Source organism: Eufriesea mexicana, unplaced genomic scaffold (genome assembly GCF_001483705.2).
Source record: "Eufriesea mexicana isolate 0111107269 unplaced genomic scaffold, ASM148370v2 scaffold2551, whole genome shotgun sequence".
In the NCBI taxonomy this organism is placed as follows: Eukaryota; Metazoa; Arthropoda; class Insecta; order Hymenoptera; family Apidae; genus Eufriesea; species Eufriesea mexicana.
In genome coordinates this window covers 538,708-556,845 of record NW_016910623.1, presented here as the reverse complement: position 1 = coordinate 556,845, position 18,138 = coordinate 538,708, and the positions used below count along the sequence as shown (strand labels likewise).

Below are 18,138 nucleotides of genomic sequence, written 5' to 3'. Positions count from 1 at the left end.
CGAGACTGTGAAAATCTCCTGAACACGTGAGTTAAAAAGAACAAGCTGCTTTATTCTTTTTACTCATAAAAACAATTAAAACAAAATATATATCATCATTAGTACAATCCTTCTCGGTTGTACTGTCGTTGCTGGGACTGCAATCTACAGTGCTAATGGGGGTTTATAAAACTGCCCTACATTTTGGACAAATCTAGAAGACCTATAAATACGAATTATAAAATAATGAACTTACGATTGAAATTAAAAATCGCTTCTAAAACATTTGGAAATATTTTGAAAATTTATAGATACATTTTAACCATGTATCTTCTTCCTTTCTTGAAACTCGAAGTTCTCTCAGCTATCGAATACAGTGTTTCTAAAATCAGCCTAAATTCTGAACAATAATGCTAATTTAATTCGAATCTCTCGTACTTCGTTGTACTTCTACACGCACGTGAAACAACGCCCCATTTCTATGCTCGTAGACCATTGTTGAACAGGTAGATGTTGCTGCGAGTGAAAATTTATGATCACCATCCCGGCCCTGGACAGATATGATCGTGCACGTGCACGAATTTAGGTTTGTATAATGTGCCATGGTGTAATCTGGAATGCATACGAGATCGCGGATACAGCATCACGTTTGCGTACAATGTCACAAGCACGATTCCGAACGTACGCGATTAATTCCAGGTATTTCCACGCTTTTGCGCGGATTATGCATTCGTGATGGTTCTACGTTTGCGCAGTCTCGCGGATCTCGAGAGCGACCTTTGTGCAACTTCCATGTGAAAAACAGAAGCACCCTCTGTGGATTGTTTTAGCTGCAGATTGCTCACACCTGCCTGTTTTCCCGGGTACTTGGACGATGGTACGTGCTTACGATCCTCTGTTGGGATGGAACAACTTGTGCCGAATTAGCACTCCGGCGTCACGAAATCGTCGGTGTAATTTTAATCAGCGACTCGAATTTTCGAAATTTTGGCTGAAATAATGGCCTAAGTCGACGAATCTCTGCGAATCATGACGCTGATATATGCGAGTGCATAGCGTGCTCTCTGCACAGTGGAATGAGACTATCCAAATCAGACTCGATGGAAACTTGCTCTTCTCCTACCGAGACTTTTTAAATGCTTGAATAATCAATGAAAAATGTAGTAAATAGCTCGTTCAAGATCACTGTATATACTGTGATATGTATATATAAATATAGTATACAGGTATGATAATAATTCGCGATCATTCTAAACATAATTATTTTTTGGGTAATTTGGTACTTTAAATATGTTAAATTTGTGAATTAAAAAGTGATCATTATTTTAATAAAATATGATTCGTCATTGAAACAAAATAATTTACTTTTGCTATTTAAAGTATTGTACAACATAGATGAAATTAAAATATATTTGTAGATTTAACAGATTTTAGAATATTAATATTCGATCGTATAGTATAAATATATTTTTAATTCCAAATATTGTTTTGTTCGTGAAACAATCGAATTGCTAGAGTTTAAAAAATTAATGGAATACCTAAAAAGTTAATTTCGTAATAATTTCAGAAGATCAAAGAAATTTCCCAAAGCCTGCAATTTTCATGATCGAACCAAACTGACTTAAGTATCAATATTCATCGCAATACTCAAAATAACTCACTTAGATAGTATCGACTCTCGATTACAATCAATATTCAGCACGACCCGACAAATTCCTCACAACCTCGAGTTTCCACCATTCTACAATACTCCCGAATTAATTCCGACTCAAGAAGCACCAAAGTAACTCAAGAATCTTGTCGCAATAATCGAAACTATTCCTCTCCGAATCGATATTCGACCCACATCCAACTCCGCGCCATACCTCTCCCTTTCCAACCCCCATCGATAACCTTCAGTTCTACCCGATCTTCACCATATCCTGAAAAATTGTTCCCCTAATCTTCGTCGTCGTTGCTCAAAAAATCCTAATATCATCAAGTCCTCGTTGATAATTTGAAAATTTCAACGCACGAAACGTGAGCGATTCGAAGCTTCTCCAACCTCGTGATTGACATAAGCCAATTAATTCAAAAAATAACTCAAAAATCTCGTCGCAATAATCGAAACAACTCCTTTTCCAATCCACATTCAACCCATACCACAACTACCCCTATCGACAGCCTTTGATGCCAACTTATCCTTGCCGCACCTTAAAAAATTTGTACCTCATCCAATCTCCGTCGTCGTTTAAAAAATCCTAATTTCGTCGAATGTTGGTTGCAATTTAAAAAATTCAGCGCGCGATACGCGAACGATCCGAAGCGTTTTCAGGCTGGCACAGGTGCATCCGTATCGGCGCGTGTAGAACGCGCATGTATCTCGAGCTGGTCCACGTGTGGGTTTATCCCTGCATGTTCGCCGATGCCCGTACCTCGCCTCGCGATGCAAGGAAAGGAGAGCCAGAGAGGGACCGGGAGAGAAACGGCAGGAAGGGAGAGAAAAGGAGAAACCTAGAGTCGGTCCCAAGGGATACGTAGAGCTGTGCCATGGCCCGAGGCAGCTCGTCACCTGGGACAACCTTATATCGGCGAGTACAGTCGCACCGAGAAAGTGCCATTGTACCTAAAGCCGTTTTCCTTGCTCTTGATCAAGAGCCATTCGAGAACAACCGCGGTTCGTGACTCGAAACGCTCTTTCTCATCGGGGATCCGCGAGCTGATAGATAATGTCCTCGAGGAATCAAACGGCGCGTTTCGTCTGTTCATTTGCTTGCCGGAGTAGGTAACGTGTGTATGTGAGTTGGAAATTATGGAAAGAAGTCTCTCGTGGCGAGGATGGCCGAATTTCGCAGATCTGGGGTAAGTGTTGTTTCATGCAGGCTTCTTAGGAGAAGACACTTTTTAGCTAATTCCGCGAGATAGATGTCTCTTGCTGCTCTTTGCACGCATTACGTGCACGATATGTACTTTTCGGCATGAGTTATGCTTCCTCGAGTGACTACTTTTGTTTCTTATGCGCGTGGCTGATGGCGAACTCTTGTAATAGTTGGGATTATCGTTCGTATTTCATTTGTCGGGTTTGTGTAGCTCATTGTGAGTCCTTAGTGACGATTCCTGGAGCAGGATATCAATGATGAATAAATGAGGATACATATGGCAGCAATTATGAAGAAGATGTCACAGGATGATGCGGAAGAAGAGGAATGAGACGCAAAAGAAATAAAAGTTTCATGCAGAGTAATAAGGGCAAAGAAGAAGTTAGAACCACAGACCAGCGATGTATAAGCTTTACTTTAAAACTGAAAATTGATCTAGGATATAAGCAGAGTCTACTACCAGAGGAATTAATAGAACGGTACTTATGGTTTAATTATGAGGCTAGTATCGACTTTTCTGTTCCTTTCACTGTATCTAAGTTAGAAATATCAGTGTAAGTTGGAGAATATTGAAATGGAATTACAAGAAAGAAATTGGGAAAAAGATAAGTATGAAAGCAGGTGATCCCTCGGATGGCAGGATATGACTCTGCAGGTGGGCAAAAAATATTTCCTAATTTGAACCACCCTAACCAATGCTGCTATCCAAACTCCTACTCCGTCCTCAGACAGATCCTCGACCAAAGTTGACATTAGCAACTCCGGACCAGAGCCACTGTCAGATACCAAAGGGTTCCCCAGGAAGATCAATCGACCAGGATGAAACATCAAACATCTGCGAAGCTCCGAAAAATTCTCCGCGACCACTCGAGAAACGTTGCCAAACGACGTGTTTCATGTACGAATCGAGTATCAACCCTGTCTACCACCCAGACCTAACCCAAACTTGTGTAAAAAATTCAAATAATAAAACAGCAGGATAACGGAAGGGAAAAAACGTAACGAGATGAAGAGGAACGAGGAAGAACGTTGAAGTACGCGTAGGATGGAAGAAAAGAGAAGGACGAGCAGCGAAGGGATGGCCGAAAGGGGGTGGCCGGGGCGGAGGAGGGTGGAAAGTGCGAAGAGGCAGCGGGGCCAGATCCCACGGGACTCCATGCTCTCCTCTGGCGCTGCCAGCACTCCGGGAACGCGAAAGAGAGGCGAACGGGTGGCGAAGGGGTGGAAAAGGGGTGGCGAAGGGGTGGCGGAGTGGAAGGGGCGAGTGGGAGGCGGGTGGAAGGGGAAGAGGGAGAACTAATCAGCTCGACGCATGCGCACTGGGCTGCTCTGCCGGTCTCTCGGGATTCCCCTGGCATTCCCCATAATATACCCTCGCCCAACTCCCCTCGCGTGTTCCCCTGCATCCTCCGCCGACCCCTCGCCCACTCTCTGCCTCCTCCCTGAGCGCCCTCTTTACCTCCGTGTCCTGTTCCTCCTGCACCTCTTGGATCTCACGTCGTGTGGCTGTACCGGGTACAGGACTTTCCAACTTCCCACGGGAAAATGGAGAACTCTCTCTTCTCTCCCTCGCTCTTTACAACTTCTATCTTCCACCAACCCGTTTACCGTCTCGTTTTAGTAACCTTCTTTCCTTTTTTAGTAACCTTGTCTTGCCCTTTTTCCTATGTATCCCGCCTCCTCGTTTTTCTCTCTTTTAATTCACTTTTTGATTTGTCTCCTTAAGTTCAAGGTGATGATAAATTTATTTATCGATCAGGTGAAAAGTGAGGTTAAAGAGCGAGATGGAACTATGGGGTTAGGTGAGTATCACGAGGGAGGGCTTCTAAATTTGTGAATTTATTTGCACTTTCCAAGATATCTCAGGTTAATTTGCTTTTGTTAATACTTATCAACAATTTGTTCCTCCAGTGCTACCTGTATTTCCGATACGTTAATCTTTAGGTGAATTTCGTGATAGATATATCGATATGGGCTTCCTTCCGAAATATTAAAAGTTGCAACGTTTAAAAAATTAAATACGCTAAATTTTTCGCTATTTTGTCAAAAATTGCTTCGTTTATCGCAATGCGAGTGAACAGGGCGAGAAATGAGTAATGAAGCCATTTCTTTCAGGTTTCTGACTCGAAGCATGTCATCTCAAAATCGCATAATGTAACAGAGGGTTGATAGTCGGCCGAAGATGTTCCCTTAAAAATCGTCGAATAGAAACGTCGTCGAGTCGGTGTTCGTGACGAATTGAAATCTCTGACATTAAGAAAATGGGGGATCTCGGTTCTCCCTGTGGGGAAGGCTGCAAGGTCCTCCGACCTGATGGTGGGCGACGAAAAATGAGAGGGCGGTAGGAAGATTATGCGAAAGCTGTTCGGGAAGCCGTGTCTTTCCTGTCTGTTAAATAATACTGATAAATACGGATACATTCGTTCGCGGATGAAGTCCCAGTTTCTTCAGGAATATTCAGACAAATGGAAACCAGGATTACGTTGCGTTGATTAAAGAAAAATTTCATCCAACATAAAGCACCGCTCCTTTAGCGTCCCGTGTAATTTTATCAATTAGAATAAATTCCTCCTAAAGATTTTACCTGAGGTACAATCGTTCGATAATTCTTGCCCGTGTGGATTAAAATTTAATGACACTGATTAAAGCTAGTGATTTTGGAAGAATCTGGTAGAAGAAGCGAGTAAATCAGAGGATGAAGAGGAGACAGACCAAGGCAGACTGATCATGCTAAATTATAATACACGTTGGACTAAAAAATTAATAGAGTACGAGATTGAACATGGAGAGTTGGTGAGTTCATCGAATTATGGTTGTTCGTGTCGGTCTTCGGCTCAGTATATTTATATCCAACGTCATTAAAATGATTGGAAGATAGGAATTAGTACACAGGAAGTAGACTTCCGCCTAGATCACTATTAGGCAAATTAAATTTTTCTCGCCAGAAATATGAACCGGAAATCAGCTGAAATTGAAAGACACGGATTAAGGATAAATAATAAATAACAATAATTAACCCAAGTGATTGGAACCACGAAGGCATCGTCCTTTATTCGAACGAGTTAACACGACGATCGGCAAACACCCCTTTCCCAGTTTCCTGATCGTGTTCATCCAACGGTTCCCCCTTCGCCCCCATAACTAAAATCCTGAGGAAAATCCGACACCTATTCTAAAGTGTCCCATTGTTAACCAACAACGTATGTTCGCGGTTAATCCCTAATTGGCTGCATTTGGTCTGGCAGAAAGAGGCTGGAAAGAAAAGGAGGATCGATAAAGGAAGACAGACGTGAACGTGTTGTTCGAATAATCGAGACCCAGCGGGTTTCACTCGCAACAGAAACCCTTTCCATGGAAAAAAAAGCAACCACCCTCGGAATTCTTTTGCTGGTTGTTGGTGCAAGGCGTTAACCTGCCCCATCCCATCGGCCGACGATCTCCAGGATAAAACCGAGCCAATATTCCCAGGATAATCGTAATATACAGATGATGTGCATCTAGGTGTATAGGCGCGTATCCTATGGAAAGATTCATCATTCCGATCATTATTTCCGCTTTCCAGAAACAATCCACTTCGTTCTCTTATTCGCAAACGAATCATTTTCTCAACAATCCTCAAATTCCTAACTTTCTCACAACCTTCTATTCTTGCTCCTTTACATTTCGAGGATCTTTTAATTTAATCCAACAGACTCGTGCAACGAAAGCTTGCGAGAAGCTATAAAATTAAAAATTTTGTATAAAATGAAAGAATTAGAAAAACCCGTCTTCACTAACGAAAATAGAGCCAAGTAACCGATTAACGAGGATGAAGAAAATCGCTATAGTGGTACCAGTAGAGTTCAACGGAAGCAATGAAATGTCACGAATTTGAATAAACCAAAGCTGGCCACTAACTCAACCACCCCAACTCCTTCGCGCCATCACTCGAAACAAATTTCATTTAGCAGCCACCTATGCAGCCCGTTAACAACCCCATCGTCTGCAACGTCTGGCATAGGAGGATCAGGAAGCCTCGTATAATCTCGTCTAACGATTCCACCGGCAATCTTCGGCCCCATAAAATTTCGTTGGCCGTTCTTACGTAACCTAAGCCACAGCAGCAACAGCAGCCAGCACGAAAGATTCGTTCCTTTTCCGCGCAGCGAGATCTGCTCTTCCTCCCCGAGGAGCAGCGAGATCCGACTTTTATCCGTTCCTCCCTGTACCAGCCGATTATTATTTCAGCTTACCTTTCGCCAAGTGTACTTGCGTCCGCTTTATACTCCAAGGTAAAACCGGCTTGGAGGAGCTCGGAACGAGGTTGTATCCCCGAGGAGGCCACCGACTCCCAAGGGAGATGCCTCGATGGCTCTCCTCCCACTCTATCCCTCTCTTTCGCTCTTTCTTTCGCACAGTGGTGGCTGCCGTTGCTACTCGAGTGAAAACATCGAGGCTCCTCCGCGTTTCTTTAATACACGGCCTCTCTACGCCATTGCTGCTCATTACGCAGGAATAAAATGACGCAATGTTAGCGGTACGAGTTTTCTAGCTGCGTTTATGAACTGCTCGTTGCACCGTGATAGAGAAGAGTAACGGAGGATTGGATGACCGAGAATGACGATGAAACCCAGCTGTTTGGGTTTAGGGAGTATCGATCCCGAGATTTTGGAATTCTTCGCTCACGGGGTCTAGGTCGATTAGACGGGATCATTATTTCGAATATTCGATCTTTGGATCTTTGGATATGGTTACTGATGGATTTGGGAATTTTTCGAAGCCTCCGGACAACAGTGATTCCAGAATTTTTGGAATTTTTGGATAGCTGTGACCACTAGATCTTGTGATCTATGGCACAGTATTTGCGTAAGTCTCATATTCGTTATTTCGCGAAGTAAAATTTTCATAATTTTTTAAAGGTATCGTCGTAGCAAGCAAATGGAATATTTGGGTTGAAACGAGGTAAAAGTTCAACTTTTCGAAGATGGCGTGGTTTTAAAAAGTGTTACGCTTCGGAATAGGGAAAATTGCCGCAGAAAATGCACGTGTTCATTTAGCTGCAACAGCACGATATAATTCGCGTAATCGAAATTTATCGGGTAGCTTCGACGTACCGGCGTTACAAATGGACAATTTTTCGGCTAATATCCCATTCATTGTCAGGTATAATGGCTTTCGTAGGTATTTTTACAGTAGCCGCACGGACATTACAACAAATTATGTAATAAAACGAAGACCACGCAATGATGTATCGGGAAAACAATCCGGCTCTACATCGTTAAGATACTATTGTTCCCTAGCTATACCATGAACAGGATATATCGACATAATAAGCACGGTCGGATCACCTTTGCCACCTGAGCCCCTATTACCATTCTGAAAGGAATTGCCCCGACTAGCACTTCTTCTCCACCCCATATGCTATGCACCACGTGCGTGGTGGAACTAGAAACAGCCCTTGCAACATACCCGATGCCACTACATACACGACAGCATGGTCAATTCGTGTTATTTTCAAGCTCGTCGTCGATAATTACAACCACTTTATCTAACCCTGTAGTCTACTCTGATCTCGAAATAAATACAAAGATTCGCCAAGAGAAGGTGAATTCCGAATTCTTCTACGTTTAAAAAATAATATTTTTATAGAAAAATTCCTGCTCTTTCTACAAATAACCAGATTCTTCGAAAATTCAATGCTACCTTTTACACGATGCCTTTTAGTCTAAGATTAAACAAAACTTTTTCACTTCAGATCTTGCTTCAGTTCCTACCGACAATGGTGGCCAGTTGGAAAACAAGGGTACCAGAAACAACGAATATTTCAGAGACTTTACAACATTTTCTACTGAAAAAATTCGATAACGAACCTGAGGGATGCGTTAATGTAAAGAAAAAATGGCGGAATTTTTCCCTCAGTAATAATCCACGAAGAAAATTCCCAAACTTCACCTACTTTCAAAGGCGGTCAAGGTAATCTACCCCTCTAAGTTAAACCCTGTCGCCAGCAGAGCGTTAATGATACAACTCTACTACCCTCTAAATACCCCATATATCACGAAACGTCCACTTCTAAACAGACAAAAGTACTATCAAAGCGATCACATGCCGCAAGATGCAGAATATTTATTTCCATTGCGCCATTTCAATTAATACCACTCGTGTTCCCTATATCCGCCTGTATTTAGCTAGTTCCTTGTGCTCTCTTCTCGTCACGAAGCTTCCTTGCCTATCAACGTGATTAGGTACCCGTAGCATTCGACTGCGTACCCTTGGAAGACTACGCACGAAAGGGTTAAATTTCTGCGCGGTCCCCGCACCCTCTCGCGAGTATCGAATCGGAATTTCGAGCGATCGCGATGAAAACGAGGAACGCGCCGCAAGCAACGACGCGCGTCCACGATGCACGCGACTCCGAAGGATCCTCCGGGACAAAGGAATCCCATATTCATAGGGTCTAAGGTGGGTGGTACGTTTCTTGAACGGCTACGAACAATGACGACGTGTCTGAACGCATTGTTGCGTCGCGAGGCAATGTCCCGCGAGGACTGATAAAAGTAATGCACCAGAATGCGGCAGAATGCACCGACCGCGCCTCCCTCAATTCCTGGCCCATTGTTACATCTGCATAACGATAGTCGTCTGCCGGCAGTGCTTCATTGTACCGAGTACATTCGACGCTGCAGGAGGAAGCTGTTCGCGAAAACGGATTCTTCCCTCTCACTGGGTTAACGCGTACTCTATCGAACGAAAATTAAGACTTCCTCCGCCTTTTTCCCTTCCTTTCCGAGCTTCCAACCCCTCGCAGACGAGATCGGCAAGGGTGAGATGCGATACGGCATTTAACACCCTGTGTTCAACCCTGTGATCGCGGGGTGCATGTGCAGGCTGGACTACAGGTGCGACTATCGATGAAGCTATCGAGGAATCGAGGTTGCAGCGAATTCGTCGTCACTAAATCCTTTGAAATATATTCACTTTTATCCGAGTTTGCTGCAGCTGGTTATTGAGATACTTATTGTTCTGCAAATTTGCAGACACGTTGTGTGCCATAAGCTATGACATAAATCTTGCGGTTCCTTGGATCACTTTTATTCGCTTGAAGGGCGTCTTAATCTTATCTGGTCATAGCTCTAGGGTGGACCACATTGATCGCTTTTAATAATGCTTTTCTTTTTTCTTAATGATATAATTAACTTAACAAAAATCAAGTGTTCTTTATTAGCTAAATGATCATTGAAGATAATCGAGATATCAGTAAGATCTATAGATGTGAATTGTGGATACATGTAAAATAATTTATCCTGTAATAATTTTTGGGAATGATAAAAATATTCTATTTAGTGGTCGTAGGTTGAATAATGAATTAATATCGTGACAGAAGCAAGAGAGAAAGTACTTTGTTTTGAGAAAAGGAACAAAATCAACACACTTTGGAGGTATATTGATTACCATTTTATGTTAAACAAGGAATTGTTGGATTTAAAAGTTATTGGCTATTAGAGGAGATTCCTGAACGATTTTTGTTACACTCCAAATATCTTTTGAGATAACATCTCCATTTCCATTCTGTATCGATCGATGATATTACTCGTATAACAGGACACTTGTTATACTTGAATAGTACTACTCGTCGAAACTGGCAATTATTCTTCTCGATATACGTACTTAGGAACAAGTACCTTCTCTCCAAGCTTCGCCCTTTGATCCGACAAAGTAAATTACCGAAATCTACGAGTCGTTACTTTAATTTCTCCACTCACCCTCTGAATGACGACTGAACGCTCTCTGCAGCTCCTCCTCTTCCTCCTCCTCCTCTTCATCCTCTGTGAAAAATTCGCGAATGATAAATCAAAGATTGACATACGTATGAAAATTCTTAAAAGGAAAAACCGGAAAGCCCCGGCTGACCGTCTAGATTTACGTAAACGTTCGCTAACGACGAGAAAGTATTTAGTAACACTCACGTTTAATTCCCGTTGTCTCATTATCCTGCTCGGTTACCTCCAGGACATTCTGCTCGTTCCCGTCGTCCCACTCTTCGTCTCCTGCGGAGAGACAAGCAACCATTAATTCCGTTTCATTTGCATATCAGCCTCGAAGAATAAAATCTGTATTTGCGAAGAAAAAAAGAAAGGGGAAAAGAAAGAGAAGAGAAAGGGGAGAAAAGAGCAGCAACGAGCAACGAAATTGTAATTCTTCTCCCTTTCGAGCACGTGAACATTCCGTTCCATAAGGTACGTGTGCGTACGTGCCTGCGTGTGTGTGTATATGAATACGAATTCCAAGTAACGCGGCGAGAAACGATTAATAATACGCTTTTTGCAGACTGTCCAACGGCGGATGAACAAGATTTGTGCGCCGAATGTAACGACGCGAATAAGTTTAGCTTTAACGAACTGCGTTTCACCGTGCAATACAGGGTGAATTGTAAAGTGCGAGTAAAGGCTTCACAAACGAATTCGTCACACAAAAGTGATTGAAAAACATGACCCATTTAGCCGAGATCCTTTGGTTTCACCTGCCTTCGATGTTAAGCTAGCTGCACGCTTCTCGTTGCCCATAGAAATTCCGGATTTTTAATAAACAAAAAGTTCCTTTGTCGAGACACGAGTGCGAGATTGAAAGGTAAATTTGTCACGTAAAAGTAATTGGGAGATCTAATCTATTTAGCCCGGATTTTTCGGATTTGCATGCCCTCGATATCGAGCTGACTGCTCGTTTCCCTTGCCTCATAAAAATTCGAAATTTTTAATTAATCCAAAATTTCTTTCCCCAGACGCAAACGTGAGACTGTGCATAAAAGTGATCGGGAAACATGACAAAATCTGAGTGAACCGTTCTTTCTATCTCCAGATATAAACGTGTGATTGAAAAATAAATTCGTGACATAAAAGTGATTAAAAAGGATGATCTCTTCGAACGAGATTATTTATACTGACATGAAATTAATATAAAAATGTGAAAAGTATTCGCGAAAACGCGCAGTAAATTCGTCTCTGGGCAACGTATACCCGAAGTAGTTTACCAAACTGAAATAACCGAGGAGCAACTAAACAAATATTAACCCTTTCGCCATGGAAGGAACCACCATTACGCTTTAATTAATTTTACAGAGTAAATCAAACGTTCCCACCAGTGATAGCATAAAAAATATTCTCCTCGTCTCCGCACAATGGAACCTGCATCGTCAAGCTGACATCGGAGCAGAAGAATTTAAACGAACGTTCCGCATCATCATCCCTCTCGTCCAAGCTAGCAGAAGGTCCCCGAGGATATTCGTAATCCCCGAAAAATTCCTGACGAAAATAAAAGAACAAGCGTTACGAACACAGTAACGCATAAAGAACGAAAAACGTGCGACAAACGGTGTCGTTCATTCACAAACGTCGGCCAAACGACCGCAATAGGATCGATCGCAAATTCCATCGTAGTATAACAGAACAGATCAGCAAGTTGCCTCGCGGAGGAACGGTTCGTTGCCTGTATATCATCAAACACGAAACGACGAGCCGTGTTTTCAACATGAAATATACCCACGGACCGTACTGACGTGGCTGCCGTATAGTAGAGCCATCCGTTTGTCACGTGGGACCACAAAATTAAACTTAAAAAATTACACCCCTGTCCACGTGGCCAACAGGTCGTTTGTTATTTTGCATCCGCCCTCTTCCTCTCTCACCACGGTCCATTCACCCTCTCTATTCGCCGCATCCGACGGCTTTTCACGGGATAAACTTGCCACTCCGACCGATTGCCACTGTTTTCGAAGGTGTCGAATGCGGATTTGTTTCCTCCTTTTTATCTCCTGCTTCTTTTTTTCTGTTTCTTTTTTTTGCTCTTTCTTTCGCCTTTTTCGCACTCACTGCTTTTTCGTTTTTCGAAGAAAACCTCGATAGAATTCCGCTGTTTGTCTAAACGAGAGAATTTGTTACAGCAAGCTACGCATCTGCGACCGAGTTCGTGTATCAATTCCAGGGATGATTCGATGGTTCTACTTTTGCAGCATTTTTATGAAGACACTGACTTTCTTTTTGGAATTCTTTTTTAAAAACAGTCTGTAAGAATTCAGCTTCCCAAACGCCATCGTCGCGACACGGAAGGGAGACCAAGCTCACGGGAAGACGAGGAAGAGGTCCCTTCTTTTAACACGATAATCGCGAAACTTTGATGAAGTTTGCACCGACAAAGAAGGCTCCTACGTCCATCGACTTTATTGGAAAGAGCTCCGGGAGAAGGAACATCTTCCTCTATGGATGGAGCATTAGCCTGAAGACGTGGAACAACGAGCGCATCGGAGCAAGGGATGGAAGATACGGTCTTAAATATTCTACAAGACATCAGCCAAGGCAGCACCATGCCAAGCACCCTTGGATTGAACCTTTGCACCCTCCACCCTGTCAGCTGTCAAGGCTTCTGTCGAGCAGCTCTCGCGTTTCATGCCACCTAGGATACCACGAGTTAATGCTTCATCCATCATCGAGGACTCCTCCTGGCGAGGACTTTTCCGTCGGTTCTACCTTGTCTCCCTAATTGCTGCTCAACTTTTACTCCGCCTCTGTCCCTCTGCCTCGTTTAACCGGTTATCGTGGGTCAGGCTGTTGCTTCTTCCTGGAATCGTTCAACCCCTCGACAACCACCCCCATGCGACACATAGGTTCGAAATGTTTAGCTTTTTGATTCCTTCGTATACCTTTATTACGAGATTTTAACGCCTTAAATGTGCCAAGAATCTGAAGGAATTTTGTCTTTCATTAGCATTAGTCTCTGTTAAAAATGAAGCAAATTTATGTCAATTATATAAGCTAAACGTTTAACGTATATCATGTCTAGGTGATTATTAAGTATTATTAAGTAAGTTAATTCGAAGTTGATGTAACTCCACTGTACAATACTAACCTACGATTACTATTCTTAATATTTCAAACCTATTTAATCCTCTCATCCCTTAAAGACGCCTAACCTCTCTTATATCCATCACGCGTTTAACCTAACCTCCAAGTAAGGCCATTTACTACAATTTTTCCTTTCTCTTTCCTCTATTCGACTATCACGGGCCCTACTTCCATTTTCTTCCTTTATCTCCCTCACCCTGTTCAATCTAACCTAAATTACATTATCATCCATCCTAAACGACACAATTTTTCGCAACCTACCAGCCAAGTCCCCAACCTATGTTCACTATCCTTTACATTTCAAACCTATCAACCTCCTTTAACTCTTTTCCCACTCACTGTATTCGTTTCCGAAGAACGCCTCGCCATCCTTATACCTCTCTATCGTTTCGAACCTAACCTCGAAATCCGCCTGCCGCAACTGTCCAATCTAACCTAAATTACATCGTGAACTGTTCTAAGTGACATCTCCTCGCAAATTACCGACCAAATCCCCAACCTATGATCACCATTAAAACTACACGAGTCAACCACTCGCGCCCAAATTAAAATTCCCACAAGAACAAGAATTCCCGCGGAATCCGATATCCGTCCTTATAAACAATCAAGGTCCACAAAATGGACACCACTCGTCGGCAACGTACTCAATTCCGAAGAATTCTACATATTCGCGAAATCGAGCATTTCATATGCAACAACCTGATAGAATCGAATTGGCGCGAGCCAGAATTCAAGAGAAATACGAGCGACGATGAACGCGTTAAAGCTGAGTTTTACGCTCGTCTCCGTTACGAATGTATCCAGCCGCGTTATCGAAAGCATAGCGTACGGGGTTAAGCCGCAATATGCAGTTATCCCCGTACGAGGTAGCTACGTGGGTCATAATAATACATCCGTTTAACGTTAGCCAGGGCCAAGAAACCTTAAGGTGGCAGGGGGGTCGAGATTGCGAGCTGTATTTTCGTGAGCTTACATTGGCGTCTTTGTCTGCCGGAAACAGCGTTGGTATAGGCCGGATACCGGTGCTACGTGCCCTCTTACGTGCTTATATCCAACGTGAACACGCGCCCGATGCACACGTGGATGATAGCCAATCCCCTTACCTTTACGATTATTGTCCAAGACCGGACTACTTTACCTCGCGGCCGAATTGTTTACGGTATTTACGACGGATCGAATTCGTAGGAGAGATGCATACGAAGAGGAGAGCAGCGTTTTGGTATTCCGTGCGTCGCCACTGAAGGAAGATGGTGGTCCTATGGGCCGGGAAATTGCAGCTTCCGGTTAAGCCGTGGGTTAGGCGGACTTAATTCGTTCGGCTGTTCCGAGGACAGATATCGGTCCGCGTGTTCGGGTTTTGGTAATTGAGATTTTGACGACACGCTTGTTGCTTTTGGGTATTTTTCAGCTTGCGAGTTTGCAATTGTTTGACCGTTTTGTTGCGATATAGCATAGACGTAAGTGTAGAGTCAACCTTCCTTTCCATAAATAAAATTTCCTTGTAATTTATATCCTGATACTTCTAATACCTATAGTTTAAATTAAATTAAATTAAATTTATATTAATTCTGCGTGTTATAAAATACGTATGATTAAATAAAATAATTCCTTACGTACCGAGTAATATAATTAACCACTCGATGACTGGTGATGCTAAAAACATTTAATGCAAATAAATGGTGATGTTTATAAAATGTGTACCTAAAAATTTCGCGTACTTTCGATATTTGTAAAAATAAAAAAAGAATCTGAAATTGCTTACATATTTTTACTGATTCGGTAGATTCAGTGGCAAATAATTTGATCTCTGGCTATATATATTATCTCAAATCATCCAAATGGTGAAGCTGTACGTGCCAATTGTTCTGTGAATTCTCTGAAATTGGAAAGTGAGAATTCAGTTCCGAAACGAGAAGATCGTTCAATTTCCCAGAAGAAGAAAATTAAGTAAAAATGGTGGAGGAAAATCTTGGATGAAGTGAAACTCGTCTCGAAGTAATTGCCAGGGAAAACGTCTAAAATCGAAGCAGATTTTGCATTGATTCTTTGGCCGAAGAGTATGAGAAACTGTGTTCGAGTTAATATTAAAGAAACATATTATTATAAGCCAATCTATATGCACGGGGATGATAACTGCATATTGGGACTAAACCCTCCTGCATGGAGAATCTTCCGTAAAAATGTTTTAGGGCGCGATGTACATGTAATATGTAAAATGGTTCCTTCCTGAGCTCCCAACGTAGATCTCGTGACACGCGATCATTCGCGAGGTTTGGTCCTTTCTTTCCTTTTCCGTCATCGAACTCTATTATGTTCTTGTAACGTTCAAACGTGTAACGCTGCGACGTAATATTAAATTCTCTCGTTCTCTCTTTGCATTGTCTAGGATCACTTCGTTATATCCGTTTTACGTCCGAGCAATTAAATATCATCTAGCTACAGACGAATCCATCAACGTCCAGGGCAATTTAAACCACCCAAAACCACTCGTTCCACCGATACACTCGAACTGTAACCCTCTATAGTCTCACACCCCTTTCGTTTCACCCTTTCTGTATAGTAGTCTCCGCGATATAGCGGAGAGAGGTCATAAAACCGGTCGAGCGCCAAAGTTTACATGTTCGGTGCGTCTGGACGAGTGAATTGACGGAAACCCGAGAAGATAGAATCTGAAATTTCAGTCAGGGCCACGTGAAGTACACCTTTGCTGTGGTTCAATTCCTAGCCTTGCTCCTATTGCTTGTCTCCTGGTGTCTTTCTATGAAATTTCGTTCTTGGAATTCCTTGTTTCGCAGTGTCTCTTACGTTCCATCTTTTTGGGTCCTCGTAGTCCCTTCGCGGTAACTGGTATTTTGGTACTTCTTCTTTATCCACTACTTTGTCGCTGGAATTCGTGAGATGGGTTGATCACCAGGGTCTCTGGTTGATGGACCACATGGTAACTGGAGCCGAAAGGGCACCAAATGAACTTTCACGATGATCAAGTACTCCCTCAGAAATGATCTTGAGGGAAATGACTACTGCTCACCACTGATTTAGGGATGGACATTGTCCATGAAATAACCCTCCAGAAGAGGTCAAGTATTCGCCAGGAATAGACAGTGACCAGTAGTGACCACTACACTGACCATTGGCTGACTATAGGGTAGACCCTATTCACTGCAGATATCCGACCAAGGGGTAGTTAGCAAAATGTACCAGCCTTAGACACCTCGGTAAGAACTTCAGTCCATCTGTGAAAACTCGGTGCCACCCATCCTTTCGCGAAGATATTTTAATTTCACCTCTCTTTCCCAAATATGACTTCGAAATAAATATGTCAAAATAAAAAATCACAAATACAAAACACAAAATTCGTTCTACTTGTTTTCCACCAAGACCAAAACCAAAACCAAAACCTTTTACTTCCCCGTTCAAGACTCTCTGCTCCCCCAACTAAAATCCCTTATCCCATGCTCATTCTCAAGAAACTTTTGCGTCTTTTCTCCCACATTCTCTTCCTCTTTCTCTCCCTATCGACAAAAAGAGACAAAAAGGGCTGAAAAGGACACTCCATGGTATAACACGCCCGATCCACCACCCTGCTCCAGCACGCAAGTTGCATAGTAACGCTACTCGAAGGAAAGCAATAAAAGTCGAAGGCCCCGATTACCCTCTGCCGGTTACGATAATCTACCTAACGATATCTCGGGGGGATCGTGGGGTCGCGTCGAGACGTCGATCCCGGAGGCTGCAGCAGGGACGGTTACGAAGCCAGCAGGGTTTCCAGTCATTAATCGATATGCCGTGAATAAAGGAGAGACCGTCCTGCGGGTTATCCGGAGCGACTGCTATCTCTGCTCCCCGGTTGCAGCCGCCGTACGTCTTGGACTCGTGACAGCCAGTCAGACAGCCGAGAGAGCAGCCATTGGGAAGGGCTGTGCTCTGCTCTGCTGGCTGGCTGGCTGGGTGGCTGGTACAAGGGAAGTCGAGCTGATTCCCGAGAGAACCTAACCCCGGCCAGCTCTGACGCGGGCTCAGACTCCCATGGGGGTAGCGCATCCGCCAACGAACACCCTCTGGCTCCGACACGCTACCTGGAGCACCCGGGATATTGCGGGATAACTTTGGTGCTACGGTTTTCTGCTGTTCGAGGTGGCAAAATACTTTTTCTCCTTCCTCTTCTCCTTTTTCTTATTCCTCTTCTCCTTGCTCTTCTTCCTCTTCTGCCTCTGGGCTACCATGACGGCTGGAGTTGAGGATATTTTGTATGATCGATCGATTATGGATTGTAGCGGATCCGATAAGGTGTCTGACTTACCTGACATAGTCCGAAATTATTTTAATATCAGGAAATTTCTCTGCTATTCCTGTTCTTACAAGAATTCCTTTCGATTAACCACGAACGACAGTGACACTATTATCTTCGATATTAGAATTCTGTATCA

General features: G+C 43.0%; 1 protein-coding gene across 1 annotated transcript in view; it reads right to left on the bottom strand.

Moving 5' to 3' along the window:
* L (zinc finger protein Lobe) overlaps positions 1-18,138 on the bottom strand; it is a 108,927-nt gene that overhangs the window by 83,841 nt on the left and 6,948 nt on the right. Inside the window, exons 2-3 of the mRNA XM_017903847.1 lie at positions 10,784-10,864; positions 10,580-10,642 (exon numbers count right to left, since the gene is read on the bottom strand). Of these exons, the coding sequence (XP_017759336.1) occupies positions 10,580-10,642; positions 10,784-10,864 (144 nt within the window). The remainder of the gene's footprint in view (positions 1-10,579; positions 10,643-10,783; positions 10,865-18,138) is intronic.